The 23,662-nt window shown below is 37.9% G+C and overlaps 2 protein-coding genes across 6 annotated transcripts in view; both read right to left on the bottom strand.

The window, feature by feature from the left end:
- Positions 1 to 14,935, bottom strand: part of LOC135214996 (uncharacterized) — a 262,394-nt gene extending 247,459 nt beyond the window's left edge. The window contains exon 1 of the mRNA XM_064249543.1: positions 14,914 to 14,935. The gene's annotated coding sequence lies outside the window, so the exon portion shown is untranslated. The remainder of the gene's footprint in view (positions 1 to 14,913) is intronic.
- LOC135214977 (transmembrane channel-like protein 7) overlaps positions 5,913 to 23,662 on the bottom strand; it is a 112,569-nt gene continuing 94,819 nt past the window's right edge. For 4 of the 5 annotated variants that reach the window (XM_064249492.1, XM_064249483.1, XM_064249501.1 and 1 more), the window contains 6 exons: positions 13,615 to 13,753; positions 12,375 to 12,466; positions 11,946 to 12,101; positions 9,728 to 10,017; positions 8,455 to 8,685; positions 5,913 to 8,049 (listed from right to left, as the gene is read on the bottom strand). In XM_064249492.1, the coding sequence (XP_064105562.1) occupies positions 7,751 to 8,049; positions 8,455 to 8,685; positions 9,728 to 10,017; positions 11,946 to 12,101; positions 12,375 to 12,466; positions 13,615 to 13,753 (1,207 nt within the window). In that variant the 3' untranslated portion in view covers positions 5,913 to 7,750. Of the gene's footprint in view, positions 8,050 to 8,454; positions 8,686 to 8,935; positions 9,049 to 9,727; positions 10,018 to 11,945; positions 12,102 to 12,374; positions 12,467 to 13,614; positions 13,754 to 23,662 lie in introns of those variants that run through there. The other variant, XR_010314536.1, reaches the window with a different exon arrangement.

Below are 23,662 nucleotides of genomic sequence, written 5' to 3'. Positions count from 1 at the left end.
AGTAATGGAGAAACTAGATGCATGATAAACTTAACAGGGATCAACCACTGAAACTTGTCCAAGAGAAGGGGATAGATCTCTCAACTCCTCATTGAGAAAGCTTAAGAAATTGGATCCGAATCATCTTATGGCTAGCAATGAGCTGCCAGGGTTATCTAATACTGGGATGACCAGCACTTGGATTATAATTTGATGGATCAAATAAGACAGTGGAAAAGCTTAGACAATGAGTTACCCTAAGGGAGTTGGAAAGCATCCTTCCAATAACCAAAGTGTATGGTATGGTACCATATTTATCCAGCACGAGAAGTTTCAGTCAAGAGGACATGTATACTCTTCCTCACAACCCCCTCCATAGGTGGGAAGAGGTGATCAGGCTTCTTCATCACTTTCTTTCCCAGAATATCCAGGTCCTCAAGTGGAAAGCTGAATGATCAATACACGTTCCCATTCAGCTCCAGTCTTTTTTATACCAGTTTTAACGGATATAACAGCTGTACAAATATCTCTGCTTCAACATCTCCTCAATTCTTCCCCTGCAGGAGGTTTCTGTGGTTTGTCCAGAGATCAGTGTGTTGGGATCAAATCTCTGAGAATCGGTTTCTTCAGGTGAAGGAGGGTCATCACATTCCTTGGAAGTTATGACTTTTAAAGGGGCTTCCCCTCTGGAGCCTTTGCTGGCAGATTTATAACATCATTTTCAAGGTTATTGCGTTAACTCATGAATGCAGCAATCTGGGGAGGGTAACCTTGGCTACTCGGTGGCCTATGGTCATGTCTACAGAGTTGGATGAGTGGTTTCTGGAGGTGTCTTTTGGTATAGCTCCCTTGATCACAGTTGGTACATGGTGTTTTGGAGGAGAACCACAACTTCTCAAGAGACTTCCAGGAAGGTGTAGCTTTTAATTCCTCAGAAACAAAAGTCTAAGAGTTTAAGGCAATGTCTACCCTTCAGCAGTTTCTTTGCTAGATTTTTGGGATAGGTGGCTGACAGACTTCTCAGTGACAGGTTTTGCAGCTTCAAAGACAAGGCTATGTTTAGGAGGTTATTAGTGTCTGGTGGAAGAGCTCCAACTTTTCTTGCTTATCAGTGTTCAGATCAGTGGATCAACATGGTTCTTTGTAGAAGCAAGATCTTTCTTCTTTCCCAGCAAGTCTCGAATGACAGCATCCTTCTTACCTTTATCTACTGCCATGAGTAGGAGGCCTTTTTTATGCTTGGGCCAATTTACAGCATCTAGGTGGCTGATCCCTGGGTGGTGTCTGTGCTGTGGGACAGTTACAGGATACCATTCAAAGGTTGCAAATTAAACACCCCTGAACAACTTTCAAAATTTTATTTACGGACGTATATAAAACACAACTGACTTAGGAATATTACAATATACAGTAAATAGATATTCATACTGCCTAAATGATATTTAATGTGGGATAAGAATGCCTCAACATAATTGTGTACATGAAGATAAACAGCAGCTCCACTGAACTTATTTTCTTGACACAATAGTTTATTTTTTCCTTTTTCACAAGATGGCAGTATAGATCACAACACTTTTAACAATACTATAAAGTAAAATTTTCATTTTGACAATTACAACTGAACATACAACACATTATACTGCCTATTTGAACTGCAAAAGCAAACTAATCACTGTAATGGAAATAAAAAACTTCAACAAACTGCAAATATCACATATAAATTATATAAATACAAAATGACTCTAGTCTATAGTAATACAGAACAGTTAACAGAATTCAATAATTAATTGAATAAATACAACTTTGGCACAGAGCAGGAAGTTATTATGTACCTAAAATTAAAGGAACACAAGTTATCAGACTTAAATTGTACGATGAAAGTAATAAAAGAGTAATGCATATCCTCACATGGAGATAATTTTGCTGGAGTTGTACAACCAGCAGTTGTCTTTTAGTACTTATACTTAATTGTACCTTAACATAACCAAGCCAAGTTTATGTAAAACTCAATAACTTATTTTTCTGCACACTGATCAATTTAGAATTTACTATACTATTGACTTCCTCAGCGGCAAATATTTAATGGCAATATCATATATTTAAATTAACCCCTTAAAGTCCAAGAAAAAATCAAGCTTACCAAATGCATGGTTCTGAAAATTTCCAAAATATGTGTAGTTCAAGCTGTTTAAGAATATTTTCCCTTGAATATGCAGTTTCTCACTTGTGCAAATTTATAACCACAAGAATCAAACCTATTATAATTATCAATAATATTTGTTCAGCTATAAAAGCAAATATTTCAGGCTTGCAAAATGTTTTTCCGTTAACTTTGCTTAATGCTGGCACTGAACTAAGGTGGTAATCATACGTTGTACTATCTGAGAAATGCATTAAAGTTAAGACTATTATCTTATTCTATATGTTGCAGCAAGGAACATCATTAACTATAGCTGGCTTTCAGTCCTCACAATTAGGTTTCCAAACAGTATAATGATGATAATGTAAAACTTGTGGCAAGTTTCTGTTATTTGTTAGTTTAACCAATGACTCAAAAAAAGTTCTTATGGTATGGCTTACAAAACTCCACAATTGTAGTAAAAGACATTTTAATGAGGCTTGAGAAACCATGAATGTTACTAAATGAAATCCTCTAATTGCATAACATTGCCATCTGAGACAGGATCTACAGAACTGAGCATGGGCAAAAGAAATATCATTAAACTAATAATCAGTCATTATTCTATTACGTGTTACATTTTAGGAATGGAGAAGAATTTTGCAAAAAAATATGGGATCACTGTTAGCAGGATAAACTTGATAGCAAGTTGAAAAGACAAAATCTCTGCTTAGTCAGTTAAGGCAGGTTATCCATTGCTCAAGAGGGCTAGTTGCAAGTTAGGCACAATTACAGTAATGTTGCTAGCTGAGCTGAGCATGCAGCAGAAAGATGATCGTGTTTGCAAAGACATGATCAGTAAGAACAATATGCAAGAATCCCATTTTTCAAGCAACGGGTAATAACCTAAATTAAATATGAGTACAACTATACAGTTTAAATATATATATTCAGTAGATAAAGTATTTATCTCAATGGCAGTGGAAAGTCTACACAAAGGATCTCTCTATACAGTAGTGAAAATTATTGTCTTGTGATTGTAAAGATATAGAAATTACTACAAAATTAAGAAACATGTTCAAAACTAATTTCTCTACAAATCTGGGAATGTCCTACATAAAATAGGTTTTCTAGGCTATTCTATCAAATAATTGTAATAAAATCTTTTAAAGACATGGTTTCAAAGTCACATGCTGCATTAATTATACACATGCTAGTCTCATCTGCAGGATCTTCACACTATTTTAACTTTTGAAAAATATTGTAGTAAGAAACTATTAGTGGAAACTGCACGAGTTGGAAAATTAATTCATTTGGAGTTATACAGTAATTGCAAACTTGTAACTTTGTGTAGCTTTAATAAATAAAAGATCTGAGAAAATACGGTTTAATGGCTCAGATGTGTTAACCTTATTTTTAAATTTTTTTTATGAAAGCACTGACTACTATCCACTGTAATAAATCACGGCTTAAGATACTACTGTAGTGGAAAAGTATTTTCTTTGTAATTACTGGGAAGATAATAGCTTGTTAAATTACTTATGGCTGATATCATATAATGCTGGCAGGAAACCATAATTAGTGCATTTGAGTGTGTACTATTATGTTACAGTGGTACTTGGTGGGGAACATAATGTTAGCAGACAAAAATTAGTGGTGAACCATTACAACACACCACCATTATTTAGGCTGACAATGCTTTTACACATCTTCAATTTATAATACATACGTAATCTGAATACATCTATCATTATGTTATTGTCTCACCGAGATACTAAATGAAATAACATTTATGCCGACTATGAAGAGCAGCACACAAATAATTTTGCTTTGTGGACACTAGGAAGTTGTTAAAATATTCATTTTTTATAATCTGAAACTTGGAATAGAGAACATTTTTTTTAAATCACAATAGAGTCTTCTAAAACATTATCTAGAACTGTTTGTAGTCACTAAGATCATTATTCTTCATTCTTTCACGAGACTACTCAATGCACTTTTATTAATATTCTAAATTTTACTGTCTTATAAAGTGGTGACCTTCTAACCTTATGATCTGTATTCTATGATATAAGATTACTTTTCAATGTTTCACTTTATCTCAATGAAGCACAAAGTACATTATCTACCTTTTAATCACTCATAGCCATAACTTAGGATTCAATCCATGAGAACTAGAAATTTATTACAAAAGATGATAGAAACACTGATTCTTACGTAAGGTAAAGTTATTACCAAAGCAATTCCATCATTACAACTGATGACTTGAACTTCTGCTAACAATACTGTTTAAACCTAGGCCCCTTCATGTCAAACTTTACTAACCTTTAAGAAATAAGGGTTTCTAGGAATACTGCATGAACTTCCAACAGAACTTACACAAAATGCAAATCTGACAAAAGAATAATACTGTAATACAGGGTATACATGAAACTGCAGAAAGTGACAAAACTGATGGCAATATCCAATTTACTGTCAAGTTACTTCCCCAGAATAAATTAACTATTTCTAGAGATTGTTTTAATAAAAGAATTGTGTTAATGATTAAATGAAATTTCACAAGTATAAATATATAGTAAAAATAACCACAAATCAGTTAGGTTGATTCTAGTCTTTTAATCAACCTTATTACTGAAACTGGAATAGTTGCTCCCATATAGCAGACTTCTTATACAACCTAGTACATATGCGTCTGAACACAAGACCAAAACAATGCACAATCCTCTCTTAAGTGAACTGTAAAAGTACACTATAGCCTTTGTTACCAGTCTTCCACAACCTAAACTTGAAGGGTCAAGTATTAATAGACTTATGACACTGATCAAATGAAACTGCATTACGAATTAGCTAATTTTCATGAAAATAATTTTGCATTAACTGGTAATGACTTCTACAGCCCATTTTGTCTTCAAGACAACATAGGACTTACACACTGAAAATAATTTTGATACAAGTCTCTATTATCATTACTGAGAAAACAGTTTTACCAAATATATGTACTACAGTTTAATTACCAGACTTTGTTATAGCTGGTCATAGGGTTTGTTGGTAAAAGAAGGGTGGACTCTGGAGTTGAGAAAAATATTAAGAATTTGGAAAACAAAAGGGATATAGTACAGTAATGAAAAAAGAACGATAAAATGAATAACAACTATAGCTCAAATTGATCCTGCATAGTAGCTAGAATGATGCATGGCAGTAGATTTAAATAGAAGTATCTCAGCCAAGATTAAAAATGGGAAATACATTTTCTCACAATACTATAAAACTGAAATAATAGGTAAAATGAGACAAATGATTCTTATTTTTCTATGCTTTGAAAGACATTGGAAGGCTGGGTTAAAGGATTAGTTTTTAATAAATAAAGAAAGGCCTGCCATCAAATGACCTAGTAAATATTAAGAGAATTTATTACTGTAGCATTTTTTAGGAAAATACTCAGGTCCTGATAAAAACTTAGGATAAATTAGAAAAACTAGTGTCATTATAATGTACATTTAAAAATTACACGAAACACTCCTTCTACCATGTAACAACTGAAGAGTATTATTAATAAAATAGCCATCAACTCAAAACTTGGAGAGCTGATATAACATAGGGGAGATCTGAAGAATAAGTTATTTATTTTCAGTGAAAAATAAATGAGTCTGTTATCAGGGAGGAGATTTAAACAATATACAGGCAGTCCCTGGCTTACAACAGGTTCGGCTTACGGCGCTTTTCAATTATATTCAACAGAAATTATTCCAGGGTTACGACACCGATCTGATGGAAGAAATAGGACTCCAAAATGCAAAATAACCAATAATTGAAGTTTTATGAAAACTGCAATAAAAATGCACTTTACATAGTTTTTAATACAGCCAAAGCATTAAAAGTAGGTTTTCTTTGAATTTTTGACGATTTTCCAGCTTCCGATGTGTCTCAAGAACGGAATCCCCATCGTAAGCTGGGGACTGCCTGTAAACTAAATTATTACTGTTACATCTTTGTATCGTGATCAAAATGATCTTATAATTCAATCCTAATCCAATTTTTGGTAGAAAAACAACTTGAATCTAAAGTGTATTTGGAAAGGATATGGATAATTTTGTTGCTAATTTGGCTATATATAAAAGACTGAAAAAAATTGAAAAGTACAACTTCATTATAAGTCTTTAATGGGGAATGTAAGTTTTGTAGTTCTCAACAGGCATATATATCAGCATTAAAAAAGGTAATAATGGTTGGTAACTTTAACCTTGGTGGCAAAACCGGAATATAAAACTTAAGTTAAAGCTCGGTAACAGGTACTAAACATGAAATTCTAAGATGAAAGTGATTGGTGCCCCTCCTCACTATGCAACTAATATTAACGTTCTTCAGAGGCATATAACCCGTAAAATGGTGCATCTGACTTGAAACAAAGATTAAATAGTAGGCTCAGAAAGACTATTGTAAAAGTATAAAGAAGAGATTCATGAATGAAAAGTTTAAAAACATAACATATCAGTCCTTATCATAGTAAAAATGAAATAATAGTAAGATACCTGAAGGAAAATTGAATAAATATTGTCTGATCACTTTTGGATATTAGATGTAGAGAATATTTTAAGACAAAATAAAAAAAACCTGATTGTCTTTTGCTACCACTAACCTCTAACCTAATAGTATAAACAAACTTGGTGATAAACGAAAAAAATTAGAGAGCTAAAAAAAGTTATAAATCAAACATGGCATGACCAGCATAAGTTGACCTATAACTCCTGCTATTATAATGTAAAGGTAACTGTCATTTTATTTGCAAACATAAAACCCTCTTAAATAATGAAACCTTATACATTGTACTAATTTATGCACACGCTTTTTTGATATTTCAAATATATTTCCACTTCATCTCCCTCACTATGAGGGGGAAATCTCACTACATATTTTGTAGTATCAAATTAAAATGAGAAAACTTTTGTGAGCAAATACATACTGATTGTAAGAATCAACCAAAAGAAACTTGCAATTGAAATCTTGCACATCACATTTATGAACTAGATCAAATAAAAATAACATTAATCAGTATCATACACTCGAAGACTAGTAGTTTGGGTGAAACTAAAAAAAATACAGAATGGAATGCTTCTTTGCAGCTGAGTCAAAAGTAAAAATTTTTACAGCAAATGACCAAATGAAAGTAAATATTTACATTTTTTTTCTTTTTAAAATCAAAAGCTTTTCTAAACATACTTCATCCAGAACCAATCTCTAACATTCATCCCTTTCATTCTTTGGATCTGCATGTCTTTAGCTGCATGTAAACACTGCAGAATATATATATAATGTATTTATATAAATATATTTACATTTATGCTCCAACAAATGTAGTGATCCTCAATTATATCTTTAAATTGAGAGAAAACTACATGTATTTATAATTAGATGCTCTACAAACAACCTAATATTTATATCTGATTGCTAGTAACTACAATAAATTCCATATTAAGCACAAAGTTGCAACGTTAAAATTTTCAGCAGCATTGACTACCCTTCAAATTGGACAACGGATTTAGATTTTTATGAATTACCCAGAATAAAGCATCCTGAAATATCTAGTTTCAATCTGACATACATTCCTCAAACAAACGCTAATTTCAACTCACTCGACAATCACTAATTTGCTCTCTAAGCTTCAAGAGTCTGATCATTACCATGTCCTGTTTCGTCTTCTATGCTGCGAGATGAACGAGCTGTAGCATCCTCTTCAGCTGCTTTTTTAATCATCTGGTCAAGCCTTGACAGAAGAAATTGTTTATCATGACCTTCCAGAATCAACTGGTTCTTGAGAAGTGACACCATGTGCTTATTTGCAGCTCCTACAGCATAGTAATAGTACCAGGCCAAAATCAAAATGATAATGGCAGGCACTGCAAAGCCAGCAGTGCCCATGAAGAACACAACACTTTGTAACCAGTGTGGCAGTTCTGAAAAGGAAAACTACTTGGTTAGTCACATATCGTTGACATGTTATTACTGATGAGTTTGTCATGCAACAAATGAAATGCTAGATTTACTGTAAATCGCAGCTTGATTCCACTGGATGTGAATGTGCACTATAGCAAGTCCTATCCTACTCAAACTATGTGAGATAAGTTTTTATCTGCTTTATCTGGGATCACAACTTAAAATATTCTATTGAGTTGCCAACACTCTGGGAAGACATACTTATTTTCTTTAAAAATTTAGATGCTCAAGTAAACATGAAGTGGTAAGTTTAATACATTGAAATATGGAGCAGCATAGACATATAATAAGAACCATTATTTTGTGAATGGAAAGCATAATACATACAACATATACAGAACTAAAGAAGAATTAGAATCACAGACCTGATATGACACGGATCATCTGACTCCAAATTGTATTGAGCCCTCGGAAAGGACCGCAAGACACAGAGGGTGTGATCTCTGCTATAGAGTATCCAACAGGAACAATGGTAACGATGAAAGAAACGAGTAGGATGCTAATGAAAAGAGAATTGGAGCGAGATGTGCGATACAGCTGAGATGACTGACTGCTGTTGACTGTGAGGTCAAAATATTTTATGTAGAACACAAACACTGAAATAGAAAATGGTATAAGACACAGAGATTAACATATGAAAATAATAATCAATCAAATAAAGGGCAAGGAATTCATGTCAAAATGGATAAAATTCGAATATTTAAAATGAGCAATGATTGTATTTAGTAAAATTTTAAAATTCATAGCTAATACCCACTGCCTAAATAATGCTGTCCTTTGTATATAATAAAAGTACATCCATATTTCAATAGTTCACTTAGAGAGGAAATTATCAATGTAAAATACCTTGCAAAATCACCATCTGATTATAGTACTCTTCCTTGCACTTGCAAAATATACAATTCCAGAAGAGGCCAATTAAATTCCATCTCAATCTTAAGTACTGTCAAAAGCAATTTCTGCTCAACAGCAAGGTCACCAGTGTTGAAAATCAAATTAAATTCATATTATTATTGGATACAAGGAACATGATGAATATAGACTACAATTAACTTGACATTTGCTGTTGGCTGAAATTTGGACATTGACATATGATATACATATGTTAAGAGTGATTATGTTCATTTCCTGTGCATTCTCTGGGTATGTGAACTGTCTTGGTGGATTTCATAGCGAAGTAGTTACATATACACAAGCAAAGCAAACTGCTCTGCTTTAGATATGACAGGGATACTTGAAACTTCTATCATCCTTTTGAAAGTTTGGGGATATAATTTACTTGCCATGTACAAAATTTCTGGACATACTCAGTTCTTGTGTAATATCTTTAGTAGTTTTTAACAGCCATGAAGATGTACTGGGTAACAAATTTGAGTAAATCGTGAATGCCAATGGATAATAACGGCTCAGTGAAAAATGACAGCAGCTATTAGATAAGAACCTATTTCTTGCCCTGTAAGTTTCAAGGAAAATATACTACAGGAAATTCTTGCACTGAAAAAATTTTATAACCAAGTTTTAGATTAAACAAAAATGTTGATTCTGATAATATGTATTTCTTTCAAAGATTTGTTCCTCAACTAGATGTGAACAAAGGGCAACTAAGAACTTCCTTTTCAAAGTGCATACTCGACTTACCTAACTTTACACAGGTTACAGCAGGTAACAAGGGTGAGTAAAACATTCCAAGCCAGCAAAGTGTCTGGCCATATACAATGTCTAAAACATGCTTTGGTATCATGAATTCTATGTCTCCTACGATGGAACCAAGCCTACTCCTCCGAAGAAGCTTGTGGCCAATAAACTTGCGTGGAAGGTTGATGAAGAATGTTGTTAAGAACATGATGAGCAAGTCCAGAATGGAGAGTTTGTACAGTTGTTGGCCTACATATGTTTCCCAACAACTAGGTTGACTGTCACATTCATCACTGTTTGTTAAAGAAAAGAATATTAGGTTTTCAATAAATCACACTATAATAGTTAATGAAGTACAGTAGTACCTCGAGATACGAAATTAATCCGTTCCGAGGCGCCCTTCGTATCATGAAGTTTTCGTATCTTGGACCACATTTTACATGTAAAATGGCTAATCTAATCCAAGCCCTCCAAAAACACCCCAGTAAATTATATTTCCAGGCCTAAAACACATGCTCTAGGGTTACGACGCCGATCCGACGAAAGAAATATGACTCCAAAAAGGCAAAATACGTACTGTACATACTTGAGTAATATTCAACTGCATGTAATGTTCAACCCCAGTTTTACTGCATATATTAGGACTTTAGCATATGTCCCTTAGCAATAAGCCTAGCCTATGTTAGCGGTTGCTACTGTAGCCTAGTCTATGATTCTGACATCTAAACCTAAGAGCTAAAAACTTAGAATATGCCAATAAAATGTATAAGTAATCAGTATGTACTCATTTCAAATAATTATTAATTAATCATTAACTATAATACACAAACAAAAAACAAAAAAAAACTTCCAATCGATTGTTTACATTCAGCTCTTACCCATCTTACGAGTACCGAACGAACGCCTAGCAATAATTTTTCCTAGCACACAGTATGCCATAAATTTTCATTAGTATCTCTCTTCAACTAATGAAACTACCAAACAGTATAATAACCATTCATTTCTATTCTTTATTCTATCTTTACCTAATGGAGATACCGAGTTACTGACAGCTATAATGAAACATACGTATACGTAACGTAATAATAAAACAGAAGAAGAATTCTAAAAAATACGTATTTGTTGGCAGTCTGATTTATTTTATATTTTATGATATCTAATTCAAAATTTTTTTATTGAATGTATTGCATGTACTCATTTCAAATAATTATTAAGTAACCATTAACTATAATAAACAAACAAGCAAAAAAAGCTTCCAAACTTATGAGTATCGAACGATCGCCAAGCAATCACTTTTCCTAATACACAGTAAGCCATAAATTTTCATTATCTCTCTTCAACTACTGAAACTACCAAACAGTATAATAACCATTCATTTCTATTCTTTATTCTATCTTTACCTAATGTTTTTTTTTTTTTTATTAAATGTATTGCATGAATAAGTTTTTCAATTTACAGCATCCTTTTACCAATAGAATACTTAAAGCACAAGGGGTAGATGCTGACCAATAGGAGAGCAGGACCTTATGGGGTGACTAGCATCAGGAACCAATGGGAGAGCAGGAGGATGGTGGCGAGTTTACTCAGTTGGCGGCGCGGGAGTTTTAAAATTGTTCTCGGTGGTCCGGGCGAATCTCGGGACTTTACAGCAACAACCTTTCGTATCTTGAAAACTTTTTGTATGTAGAGCTGTAAAATTTTTCATATTTGCTTTTGTATCTCGAGTTTTTCGTAAGTTGAGCCTTTCGTATGTCGAGGTACCACTGTAGTACAGTACATACATAAAAAACTTACCCATAACTAGACATCTTAGTTACAAGTAAAACATTATTGTAAAACTACATAAAACCAATGATTGGTTACAAAATATGAAAAATTTAGTAATATGAAACCATAAAGAAAAGTGTCAGATGAATTGTATAAATACATCCCCTAATTTGAAATTGACAATAAATAAAAATGCCATTCAACTACGATTAAATACTGGTAAAGATTTTACCACTGTTTCCATAAAAATATTGTACTAAACTCTAGGCCACTTCAGAGAGAACATCATTAGCTCTGTTAGAACATCATCCTTGAAAAAGTGTTCTGAATTAATAGTGAACATGGAATCCCCACAGGAATGAAAGAATGACCTGTGCAATTTATTATGCTGAAAAAATAAAGAACTATTATTCAGTATTACAAAAATAAAGAACTATTGTTCAGTATTACATACTTGATACAAGATCCAGGCAGAGGTGCTGGACACTGAATACCCTGGTATATGGAGAAGAGCAATACTACCAACGACGCTAGTCGAAGAAACACTGTCCTTATTAATGTCAATACGAGGATAAAATTTGGGGTGTAATGTTCAAACTCCACTAACAGCCTGCAACACAAATAATACCAGTATACTATAGATGTGAAAAAAAAGCAACCACCTTTATATTCAAGATATTAATTGTCAACAATCCTAATTATCAAGAGTTGAACTTAATAGTAAAAAATGGCAATAAACTACAAAACCTTAGATTTTCTTTTTTTTTTTTACAAAATCAGAGGCACAACTAAAAAACATTAACTTTGAACTGATCAACCCTGACTCCCTTAAATCTTTCACAGTCTCATAAAAAAACATATTAAAAATATGTAATCAGCTCACCTGAGAATGAAAGGGATGACAATGTTTAGTGTAATGATGACAGCTGATGGAAGGTACTCAAAGAGAAGAATAATGATATCCTCCTGGCGTCCCTTAAATGGAAAGACAAAACTTAGCATGATGTATATTTAATCTCCTACAATACTGTTTTCAATATAGTAATTTACAAAGGTGACAGTAGGAAATAATGAGGGCCCTTTGTAGTATCTCTTAATATATTCATCTGTTCTCCTTAAGATTGATTGGCTCACTCTGGTGCACAACTTTCCACCCTGATTTAGAACAAAATTCTCTGGCTCAGTCGTATTAGTCTAAAAATGACCTGAAGGTCTGGTTAAACTGATACTTTTTAGTGCTGCACTGTCCATGGAAATTTAACTACCACTGCAGTGATCAATACATGTTAATTTTACATATAACAGTACTACAGCTGAAAAAAAACTATTCTCTCATTCTGGCTAATGTGTGATTGGATTTTTCACTAAATTATATTTTTGTAATTTACTGTATAGGAATTTTAATAATTTGTATGTAAACTGTATATGCTGCATTCTGGAAATCATGATAATACCCTATTCTATGAAATGATTTTATACTTAAAGGACTTAAAAGAGCAAGGGATTCCAATAAAATTCACTACTATCTGAAATGTATAAAACCTTTGTTGACTTACAATGCAGGACATTTTGATCATCCATTTTTATACAAAATTCAGAGCAACTGAAAAAGATACATGAGCTTCTTCCAATAATAACAGACTTGACAAATAGTACCTTAATCACTATACACATGCAAGAAAAAAACATAGGGTTATATATACAACTTAATAAAAAAGGAAAGTGAAAAGCAAAAGATATATTGTTGATTCCACACAACATTTGAAAGAAGTAAAGTACACAAACATGACTACAACAGCCAGGAGATTTACTACAACACCAGGAGATTTAAGTTTAAAATGATTAAGGGAAGATTCCATTCTTGACTATTGCTGTATATACTTTTTATGAATAAGTTTCACATTTTGCAGATACTTTCCACTGCCTTGAAATTGGCACTTCGTACCAATGCAGTGCCCATCATATGTTATAATCATATGTTATAGCTCTAGTATAACATATGATTATAACCAATGCAGCTCTAGTATAACATGTGATTATAGAGTAATTTACTGAGATCACCATATTCCATACAAATAATGTACAAGCAGTTTTAATCATCTCGGCAAAGGAGGATACCTTACCCCTTTACTTTCTGTTGTCTTCAAGGTCCTGAGTTTACGAAAGGCAAAAGATGTGCTGTAGAATATTGCACTGAAAGACCCTGCCAGCAAGATCAGAACCACCAGGTTTACCAATAATCGAACAAAATACAACCGACACCTGAAAAAAGAAAGAATGTGTAATTCAGTCATTCAAAAAAGGAGGTTTAAATCTTCTCAACTCTTAACTAATACAGAAATACTAATTTAAATACTATAACCGATAAGCGTCTTCTTACAAACAAATTGGGGAAAGGGTGTGTTAAACTGCAAATTATAGCATATGTTGTGATGCCAAAAACCAAAATCACAGAGGGAGCACTTCTTCATATATGTTGATAACTACAAAAAATCTATATAGGTAGTACCCAACTTTCTAAATGTCAGTTTAACAGAAAACATTGAAGACAAGCTAGTTAAATAAGGCACTTGCCTGTACTGTCCTTACAAAATTTTCAATAAGTACTTTACATCTGAGCTGTACATTTCTCCATTTTTTAAAAGTACCTAATGACAGTCTCTACATTTTCCTCAATTTAGTAACGTAGGATGCCGATTTAACAAAAGAACAAGATCCAGCGCCAGGTTGTGAGACCTGCAATGTTGTACTCGTCAAAAACATTGGCACCTAAGAGGAGAGATGAGAACAGGATTGATGTGACTGAGATGAGGATGTTGAGATGGCAATGTGGACTTACTAGAAACGATAAAGTTAGGAATGAACATGTTAAAGGCACTCTCAAAATAGCACCAGCTTCAAACAAGGTGAGGGAAAGTAGACAGATGGTATGGACATACAGTGGTACCTCGAGATACGAAATTAATCCGTTCCGAGGCGGCCTTCGTATTATGAGTTTTTCGTATCTTGGAACACATTTTACATATAAAATGGCTAATCCGTTCCAAGCCCTCCAAAAACACCCCAGTAAATTATATTTCCAGGCCTAAAACACATGTTCTAGGGTTACAACGCCGATCCGACGGAAGAAATTGACTCCAAAAAGGCAAAATACTGTACATACTTGAGTAATATTCAACTGCATGTAATGTTCAAACCCATTTTTACTGCATATATTAGGACTTTAGCGTATGTCCCTTAGCAATAAGCCTAGCCTATGTTAGCGGTTGCTACTGTAGCCTAGTCTATGATTCTGACATCTAAACCTAAGAGCTAAAAGCTTAGAATATGCCAATAAAATGTATAAATAATCAGTATGTACTCATTTCAAATAATCATTAATTAATCATTAACTATAATACACAAACAAACAAAAAACAAACCTTCCAATCGATTGTTTACATTCAGCTCTTACCCGTCTTACGAGTATCGAACGAGCGCCAAGCAATCATTTTTCCTAGCACACAGTAAGCCATAAATTGTCATTATTCTCTCTCTTCAACTAATGAAACTACCAAACAGTATAATAACCATTCATTTCTATTCTTCATTCTATCTTTACCTAATGGAGATACCGAGTTACAGACAGCTATAATGAAACATACGTATACGTAACGTAATAATAAAACAGAAGAAGAATTCTAAAAAATACGTATTTGTTGGCAGTCTGATTTATTTTATATTTTATGATATCTAATTCACAATTTTTTAATTAAATGTATTGCATGTACTCATTTCAAATAATTATTAAGTAACCATTAACTATAATAAACAAAAACAAAAAAAAAAGCTTCCAAACGTCTGTTTACATCCAGCAATTACGAGTATCGAACAATCGACAAGCAATCACTTTACACAGTAAGCCATAAATTTTCATTATCTCTCTTCAACTACTGAAACTACCAAACAGTATAATAACCATTCATTTCTATTCTTTATTCTATCTTTACCTAATGTTTTTTTTTATTAAATGTATTGCATGAATAAATTTTTCAATTTACAGCATCCTTTTACCAATAGAATACTTAAAGCACAAGGGGTAGATGCTGACCAATAGGAGAGCAGGACCTTATGGGGTGACTAGCATCAGGAACCAATGGGAGAGCGGGAGGATGGTGGCGAGTTTACTCAGTTGGCGGCGCGGGAGTTTCAAAATTGTTCTCGGTGGTCCGGGCAAATCTCGGGACTTTTCAGCAACAACCTTTCGTATCTTGAAAACTTTTCGTATGTAGAGCAGTAAAATGTTTCGCACTGGCTTTCGTATCTCGAGTTTTTCGTAAGTAGAGCCTTTCGTATCTCGAGGTACTACTGTATGTATAAAGAGACGAGAGGAAGACCACCCGATAAGGAAGATGATGGATATGGGACTACCAGGTAAGAGAAGGTTAGGTAGACCAAAATTGCAATGGATTGACTTTGTGAAGAGAGATATGAGAGTTGGGATTGAGCAAGGAGGATGCACTGGACCGAAGGAGATGGAAGAGTGTGTTGAAGAACCATTACATCGACCCCAAATAGGGACAAGCTTGTAGAGAAAGAGGATTACCAAAATAAATTTCATCTATTAATAAAAATTAACATAGAGTGCCTGTTTGGACTTGAACATGCCATAAAGTAATTTTATTTTTAGCATTTGTTATGGATACAGAAAGGCTGGTATGTTTAAATATTGTTGATACCATAGTAATATTGACATTCTGCAATGTAAATAATTTCAAAATCAAATCACGATATATACACTGTCTCAATAATTTATTCTCCTAGTATTAATGAGTGAAGTGTACAGAACAAAATATTTAACAAAGGGATTTTGACGAAGGAAAAATCTATTTCTGGGCATAGGCCCATGTCGCCTAGTGAAATGTCCCATTAGCACACATTTCTAAGGTCAAATATTGCTATAATACCAGAGAAAAAAACTAATATGGAATTGCCAGAATATTCTGGCTCGCTCACCTTATTTAAAGGTGTCAGTATGGTTTCTGGAGCAAGTGAAACCACTACCAGAGGTCCTTTGCCATTTAGATTCATCCTTCTTCTAAATCCCTCAACTATAGAGGAGCCGACCTAAGGCCCACTCCTTGCTACCGTTACGGCTAGCGCCTCTGACGTCATTCCTGCAGATAGCACCCAAGCTTGGGCCAAGGGGGGTTGTATAACAGAAGGGTGGGATTTCACTGGGCGACACGGGCCTTTGTCCAGAAATAGATTTGTCCTTCGTCAAAATCCCTTTTCTAGGCTCAGCCCGTGTCGCTACATGAAATAGTACCAGAGAAATGGCCACATAAGCTTGGAATAAGGGAGTACACAAGGAACATGTAGGATAATCAAAAACAATTAAGGTTAATTGCTATAATCTAAGGATAAAGTTACAAGTTGGATAACAAAGGGCAATTGAAACCTTAACAGTAAAGATAATATAAAATGGTTCATACTTAACAGTAAACAGGAATGTTAACTTAAACAGTGACTAATCCTAAGAACAAAACAAGAGGAAATATCACAATATATACATGTGGCATCCAAGGTACAATAAGGCTACATGGTGGCTGAGCCACGGCAAGAATGTCACCAAGGCAGGTAGAAAGGAGAGATCTAGGTTAAACTACTTACTACTACTCAAGCAGTGTCAGGAGAAACTGTGTTTCCCGCTGCCACTGCTGGAAATTTAAGGGCTTCTAAGGACTCAAGATAATGGCGTTTAAATACTGTCGGAGATTTCCAGCCTGTGTACTTCTTCAGATCATCAAAATTCATATGTTGAAAGTAATTGATAGAGGTAGCTACTGCCCTAATATCATGTACCCGAGGGAAGGACTCTGGGTTGGCTTGCTTAATAAAATATAAGATTTGCTGCCTGATTCCTTTTAAGGAAATGGTGCCTCCCTTTTCTCTCATAAATAGAGGGCCTGAAGATCTTAGGGCATTTCTATTTAGGTATGCTCTTAGGGTAGTAACTGGACATAAGGACGGGTCCTGTGGAAGTGGGAGAATTTTCCATGGGGCCCACCTATCCAGTGGGTCCTCATTCTTAGCTAGAAATTGACGATCTGGAGAAAGTAGCACTTCTCCTGAAGGGAGAAACTCTATATGACCACAGTCTCTAGATAGAGCCGACAATTCAGATACCCTGGCTCCTGAGGCCAGACTTAAAAGGAATAATGTTTTCCTCAGGAGGGGTAAAAAGTCACGAGTCATTATTAGTGTCCGAGGCTAATTTGAGGACATCATTCAAGAACCATGACACAGACTTGGGCCTCTCTGATGGTCTGAGTCTAGCGCAGGCCTTAGGGATAGGTGAAAAATAAGTCTGTCAGATCTATTTTGAATCCAAACTGGAAGATTTTCTTGAGTGCAGATTTAGTAGTAGTAATAGTACTAGCTGCTAAACCTTTCTCAAACAGTGTCCTGAAAAAGGATATGGCCAGATTGGTTGTCATGGTTTGTGTATCAGAATTCCTCAGGAATATAGCTAGTTTTTTAACTGCTGAGTCATATTGACGTAGGGTTGATTCCCGTTTATCCGATTCTAAGAATAAGATATTCTTAGGGTCGATATTGGCATCTCTTTGTGCCACAAACTTCATGAAGTCCATAAAGTTAGGGCTTTCTGAATTCCTGAGGAAGCGAACACAGTCCTCGTTTGTACTAGTTGTGATAGTCTGGGATTGGGAATCCGTTGAGGTCGGAGTCCCAATTCCAGTAGAAGTGGGAACCAGTTGCTTTTGGGCCAATTGGGGGCTATTAGAGCAATGTGTCCCTTGAACGTCCTGAGCTTGTTCAGAACCTTCAAGAGAAGATTCACTGGAGGAAAGATGTAAATCTTCTTCCACTGATTCCAATCTATAGCCATGGCGTCTGTGATATAAGCCAGAGGGTCCAGGTTGGGGGCCATGTAACAAGGGAGTTTGTGATTCGACTCTGTGGCAAAGAGATCCACCTGAACCCCTGGGACTTGTTGGCAGACCCACTTGAATGACTGCCTGTCCAGGGACCACTCTGACTCCAGTGGGACTGAACGTGGTAGCGCGTCCGCTACTACATTCCTTACCCCCGCTAGATGGGTGGCGGACAGGTGCCATTTGTTCTTGGCTGCCAGTGAAAATATGGCTATCATGACATGGTTCACATGGCTCGACTTGGAGCCTCCCCTGTTGATGCAGTATACTACAACTGCACTGTCCAGCACCAGTTTGATATAAGATTTCTTGGCTGGATGAAGCTTTTTCAGGGTGAGGAACACTGCCATAGCTTCCAGTACATTGATATGAAGCTGGCGGAATGGAAGGGACCAGGTTCCCTGTACCTTTTTGTACTGTGAGTATCCTCCCCAGCCGCTTAGTGACACATCTGTGTGGATCACTAGTGCCGGCAGAGGGAATTGGACGGGAATTGTCTTTGACAAATTCTTGATCTCTGTCCAGGGGCGGAGCCTCTTTCGTAAGATCGCCGGGATAGTGGCTAGCTTGTCTCGGGATCTGTTTGCTCTTGAGCGCCAAACGTGGTTTATGTCTTTCAGTTTGGCTTTTAGCAGAACATCCGTTACTGAAGCAAACTGGAGAGAGCCTAAGATTCTTTCTTGGTTCCTCCGGGACGTCTGCTTGCACTTGAGAAATTGTCTGGTTGCCTTGGCTATTTCTCTTCTCTTCAACGGCGGAATTGATAGAGTGAGATTTCAAGTCCCATTTAATGCCTAACCACTGAAAGCGAGACTCCGGTGTTAGGTGGGACTTGGTCTTGTTTATCTGGAACCCCAGGTGTTCCAAAAACTGGATTACTTTGACCGTTGCTTTGTGGCATTCTTCGATGCTTGTGGCCCAAACGAGCCAATCGTCCAGATAAGCTACTAGCATTATTCCTTGAGACCTCAGTTCTTGAACGACTGTCTCTGCCAGTTTTGTAAATATCCTGGGGGCTACATTGAGCCCGAATGGCATTACTTTGAAGGAGAATGCCTGGTTTCCTAGCCTGAAGCCTAGGAACGGGCGAAAGTGTCTTGCTACTGGAACACGATAGTATGCGTCTGTAAGATCTATAGAGGTGGTGACGGCCCCACGGGGAAGTAAGGTCTGCACCTGTGAAATGGTCAGCATTCGGAACTTGTCACAACGAATGAATAAGTTTAGACGGGACAAGTCTAGAATTATTCTTCATTTGTTTGAGCCTTTCTTTGGCACGCTGAACAAGCGACCTTGAAATTTTAAATGCTTGACTTTTGACACTACTCCTTTTTGAAGGAGTTCTTGAGAGTATTCTATCAATTCTGCTGTTGGTTGTTGATGAAAAGTTTTGGATGGAGGAAGACTTTTGAGCCAGCTCCACCCTAGACCTTTGGACACAATACTTTGGGCCCATTTGCTGAACCTCCATCGGTGACGAAAGAGGAACAGTCTCCCTCCTACCTGAGGATTCTCACTGGTTCGAGGAAGGGTGTGCTTCACGTCCTCCCTAGGAACCCTTACCTCGGTTAGAGGCTCTTCCACTGCCCCGTTGGCGGAAGGCGCCTCTTGCCCTGCTACCCCTGCCAAACCTGTTGAAGGGCTGAAAGGACTGACCTTCGAAGATTGGGTTGAAAGCAGGGGAGACAGTGTAGGAGGTCGAAGCCTGTGCCTGCTGAGGCGGTTGCATTAGTGTTCACTACCGAGGCTGGGAAGAGGTCAGCACCCCAAATGGATGAGGCTAAGAGCTTGTTAGGCTCATGTCGGATAGTGGCCTCCGCCAGTACATGCTTCCTACAATTTCGCCTAGCTATGACGAAATCATACAAGTCACATTGCATCGAGGACAATTGTGACTTTGCAATGATTTTGAATAGCGGCTCTTCTCCGTAGATTAGAGCCGATACTTCCGTCATTACTAGTGAATTGAGGGATCTGCACAGCCTCATCCTGGCGTCAAACTCAGCCTGGATGAGGTTGTCTGACAGCCTGGGTAATCTCTCGCTGAACTGAGAGATGGCGCAGTCTGGTTTCAGTTTGCCCACCGAAAAGGTGGCCGGAAGATCTACCCGGAGATTGTCCGTTCTGGGGAGCAGGAGGGATGTTGGTTCCATCTCCCGGAGTTGTGGCATTGGTTCGTCCTTCATTGCGGCTTGCAGAGTGAGATCCACTACCTTCGATGTGAACGGGATGGGAGTCTCCTCGTCCACAGTGAAAATCATGAAGGCACTCTTGAAGGCTGTAACCTTGGTGTTGGTGCATTGCCACTCCTCTGGGTTATGTAGCCATTCATGTTGTGCGTGATCCCGAGAGAGAATTACAGTCTCCTTCAGGACCTTGTCTTCCCTTCTCATAGCCGCTTCTGTAAGGCGGGCATAGCCAATGAAAGGGGGCTGCAATCCTTGCGGATGAAACTCGAAGTCCTCAATCCTTCGAGTTCCACAGCCCTCAATCGTTAGCATGCTGTCTACGTAGGGAGCGTGGGAAGCAATTCTCCAGGGGTTGCTTGCCGTAAACGTGGGAAGGGTAGACGAGTCCGGCATGACTTGAGCTACCATGCCGGGCTGTGGAAGTCCTGCCGCCGAGTTTTCTCGGAGCCCTGCAATAAGGTTCTCCTGAGTAACTAGTTTATCTGAGATAGCTCGGAGAGACTGCCCTGACTCCTCTAAAGAAGATGAAAGTTGCACAAACATCTCTTGGAACTTGGTTTGCACCAAGTTCCCGACCAAACTGCCCATCTGCTGCATAATATTGGCGGAGATATTAGCAGAGAAGGTGTCTGGGTCGAAAGGGGAAGGTTCTACCTTCTCCTTAAGAGTCCTAGGTCTGGTTCCCTTGGAAGTCGAAGGCTCAGGGTCGGAGGAGAAGAGCTGAACCTTGTCCTTAGAAGACATGGACTTGGAACCCTTTGAGTAAGAAGCCATTTTAGCCTTGTCCGCTCCGGGATGGTGAGCTGAAGACTTATGGGCAAGGCTAGAATCTGACTTCTTCGACAGCGACTTCTGAAGCGATTTAAAGTCACGCTTACCTTTGACTTTAGGGATCACCAGGGCCGACTTTGGTCTGACCGACTGAACACCCCCGGTGAATCCCTGGAAAGAAGTAGATGTAGTAGGGGAAGAAGCTCTAGATGGATTCAAGGAAAGCCCTTGAGCCCCTAACAAACCTGCCTCACTTACATCCTTACCTGTGCCATCCACCATCATGGGCTCGAGGTCCAGGTCCAGTGCGGCTACTTCTTGTACGACCTCCTGTGTCGTTGGTTCCTCTGAGGTTAGCGCCACTTGCTCCTGGATGGTAGTAATCAAGGGAGCCACCACCTCCGGGTCCACATAAGAGGCACTCTTCCCGCCGGGGAAGATGAGGGTGGCCATCTCCTTCGACAAAATGTAGGGTTGGCCCTTGGTCACATTACGGCCAAACCCACCAACCCAGGCCTTCTGGGTGGAAAGGGCGGACTCCCGGATCGCTTGGGCACCCTGAAAGAGAGGGTTAGTATTAATACTTAAGGTTACTTAAGATTAAATTATAATGTAAGATGATTGATATATCACTGATCATATTGGTCACTGACATCACTGTATTAAAGTATAGTATTCGGAACATTACTCAACCCGGAGAAGACCTGGTCAACGAACTCATAGCAGATAATGCAACTCTCGTGGTACCACACCAGGGACTCGTACCGGATCGCACCGGTGGCGTGGGTCCGGCAGACCTCGTGCCCACAGGGGTCCTGCAGCACGGCGTTACAGCCCGACTCCATGCAATGGGTGACCTGTAAGTGAAATGACACATGAGTATCATCATTAACATCCTGGACTAAGTCCGTGATGTGATATATCATAACGCCAGAATGCTCCGGAGTTAATAGATAACAAGGGTTAGTCTCTACCTGCTCTTCGACCGTGTAATGTGGTGAGTCGTCTGACAGGATCGGTAGAACAGCTTGAATCAGTGTGTCTCCGGCGTTGCCGGAAGGCAAAAAGTCACTGAATCAGGGAGACCACCTAATCCCTACGCCGGAGCGAGGAGTAGTTAGAACGGCGGGTGAGGAGCAGGAGGGGACCAATAATATGTGGCGGGGTTGGCAACCCCGCCGTCAAAACTTAAATCTAGAATAAGTAGGTGGGGGATCCTGGATGGGTAGCAGGGTCTCCGCCAACTTAAACTAAGATAATGGATGTTAAATATAAATGTAACCATGCATGCAAAAGCATATCCTTGTAATGAGGCCGGAGCCAACATGGTGTCACCGGACCTTGGGACCTGGCTGTGCTGGGGTCCTGATCCGCCGGAGCGGAAGGGTGGTGACTAGGGTAGGAGAGCGCGGCCCGAGAGCCGAGGAGAGCCGAGCGCAGCCGAGTCTGGTGGCCAACCAAGACTCGGCGAAGCAGGGGTCCCCCTGGTACTCTACTGGGGAGAGCGGCATGGAGCCGAGCCGACGTCGAGCGTCTGAGAAAGGCCACGCATGAATACAAAATAACATCCTAACAAAACACGGGGGATAAGGAAGAAAATATGATGGAGGAGAGAAAGAGATGTCCTGGAGAAGCTGGATCGGGCCAACCGAGAAGGAAGGGCGAACCTGGTGACTCCGAGCAGCTAGCCTATGCTGAGACGTAGATACGCAGGGCGGGTGACCAGGGTGGCTCTAGGACATGAGAAAAAAAAGGACCATAGTCCTTTGAAATGTGCCTAACTCAGAGTAAGCTGACAACTGAAATGAACATGCATGCATGAACTCTAAGCTGAAGGAAACGGTGTAGGCTACGAGCTTAGGATGAGCTCGGAAAACAACCCCCGTGTAGAGATAAAATAACGCAAATAAAACGTCAATAATGCATCATCGTAATTATAATAACGTACTGCTTATGAAATATCGAGCACAAATGGTATAGAGGACCGAATGGGGCACGAAACAATGGAACACGCGGGAGCGAGCCGCCATGGACAATGCCGCATGGAACGCCGTCCCTAAAAACCTAAATAAAACGGTTAAATGGGCCCTGGGCAGTCCGTAAATGTAGTAAAACATTAATAGCAGTGCTTAACTTGGATGCAGAAGAATCTTGATGTTGCATGATGAAAATAGGAGAATTCCAAAACGAACACATCACAGAGCAGAAAAATACATGCAGTGTGGATCGTGCTATCAAAAGGAATGACGTCAGAGGCGCTAGACGTAACGGTA

This window comes from Macrobrachium nipponense, chromosome 19 (assembly GCF_015104395.2).
Source record: "Macrobrachium nipponense isolate FS-2020 chromosome 19, ASM1510439v2, whole genome shotgun sequence".
In the NCBI taxonomy this organism is placed as follows: Eukaryota; Metazoa; Arthropoda; class Malacostraca; order Decapoda; family Palaemonidae; genus Macrobrachium; species Macrobrachium nipponense.
This window is presented reverse-complemented; position numbering and strand designations above follow the sequence as displayed.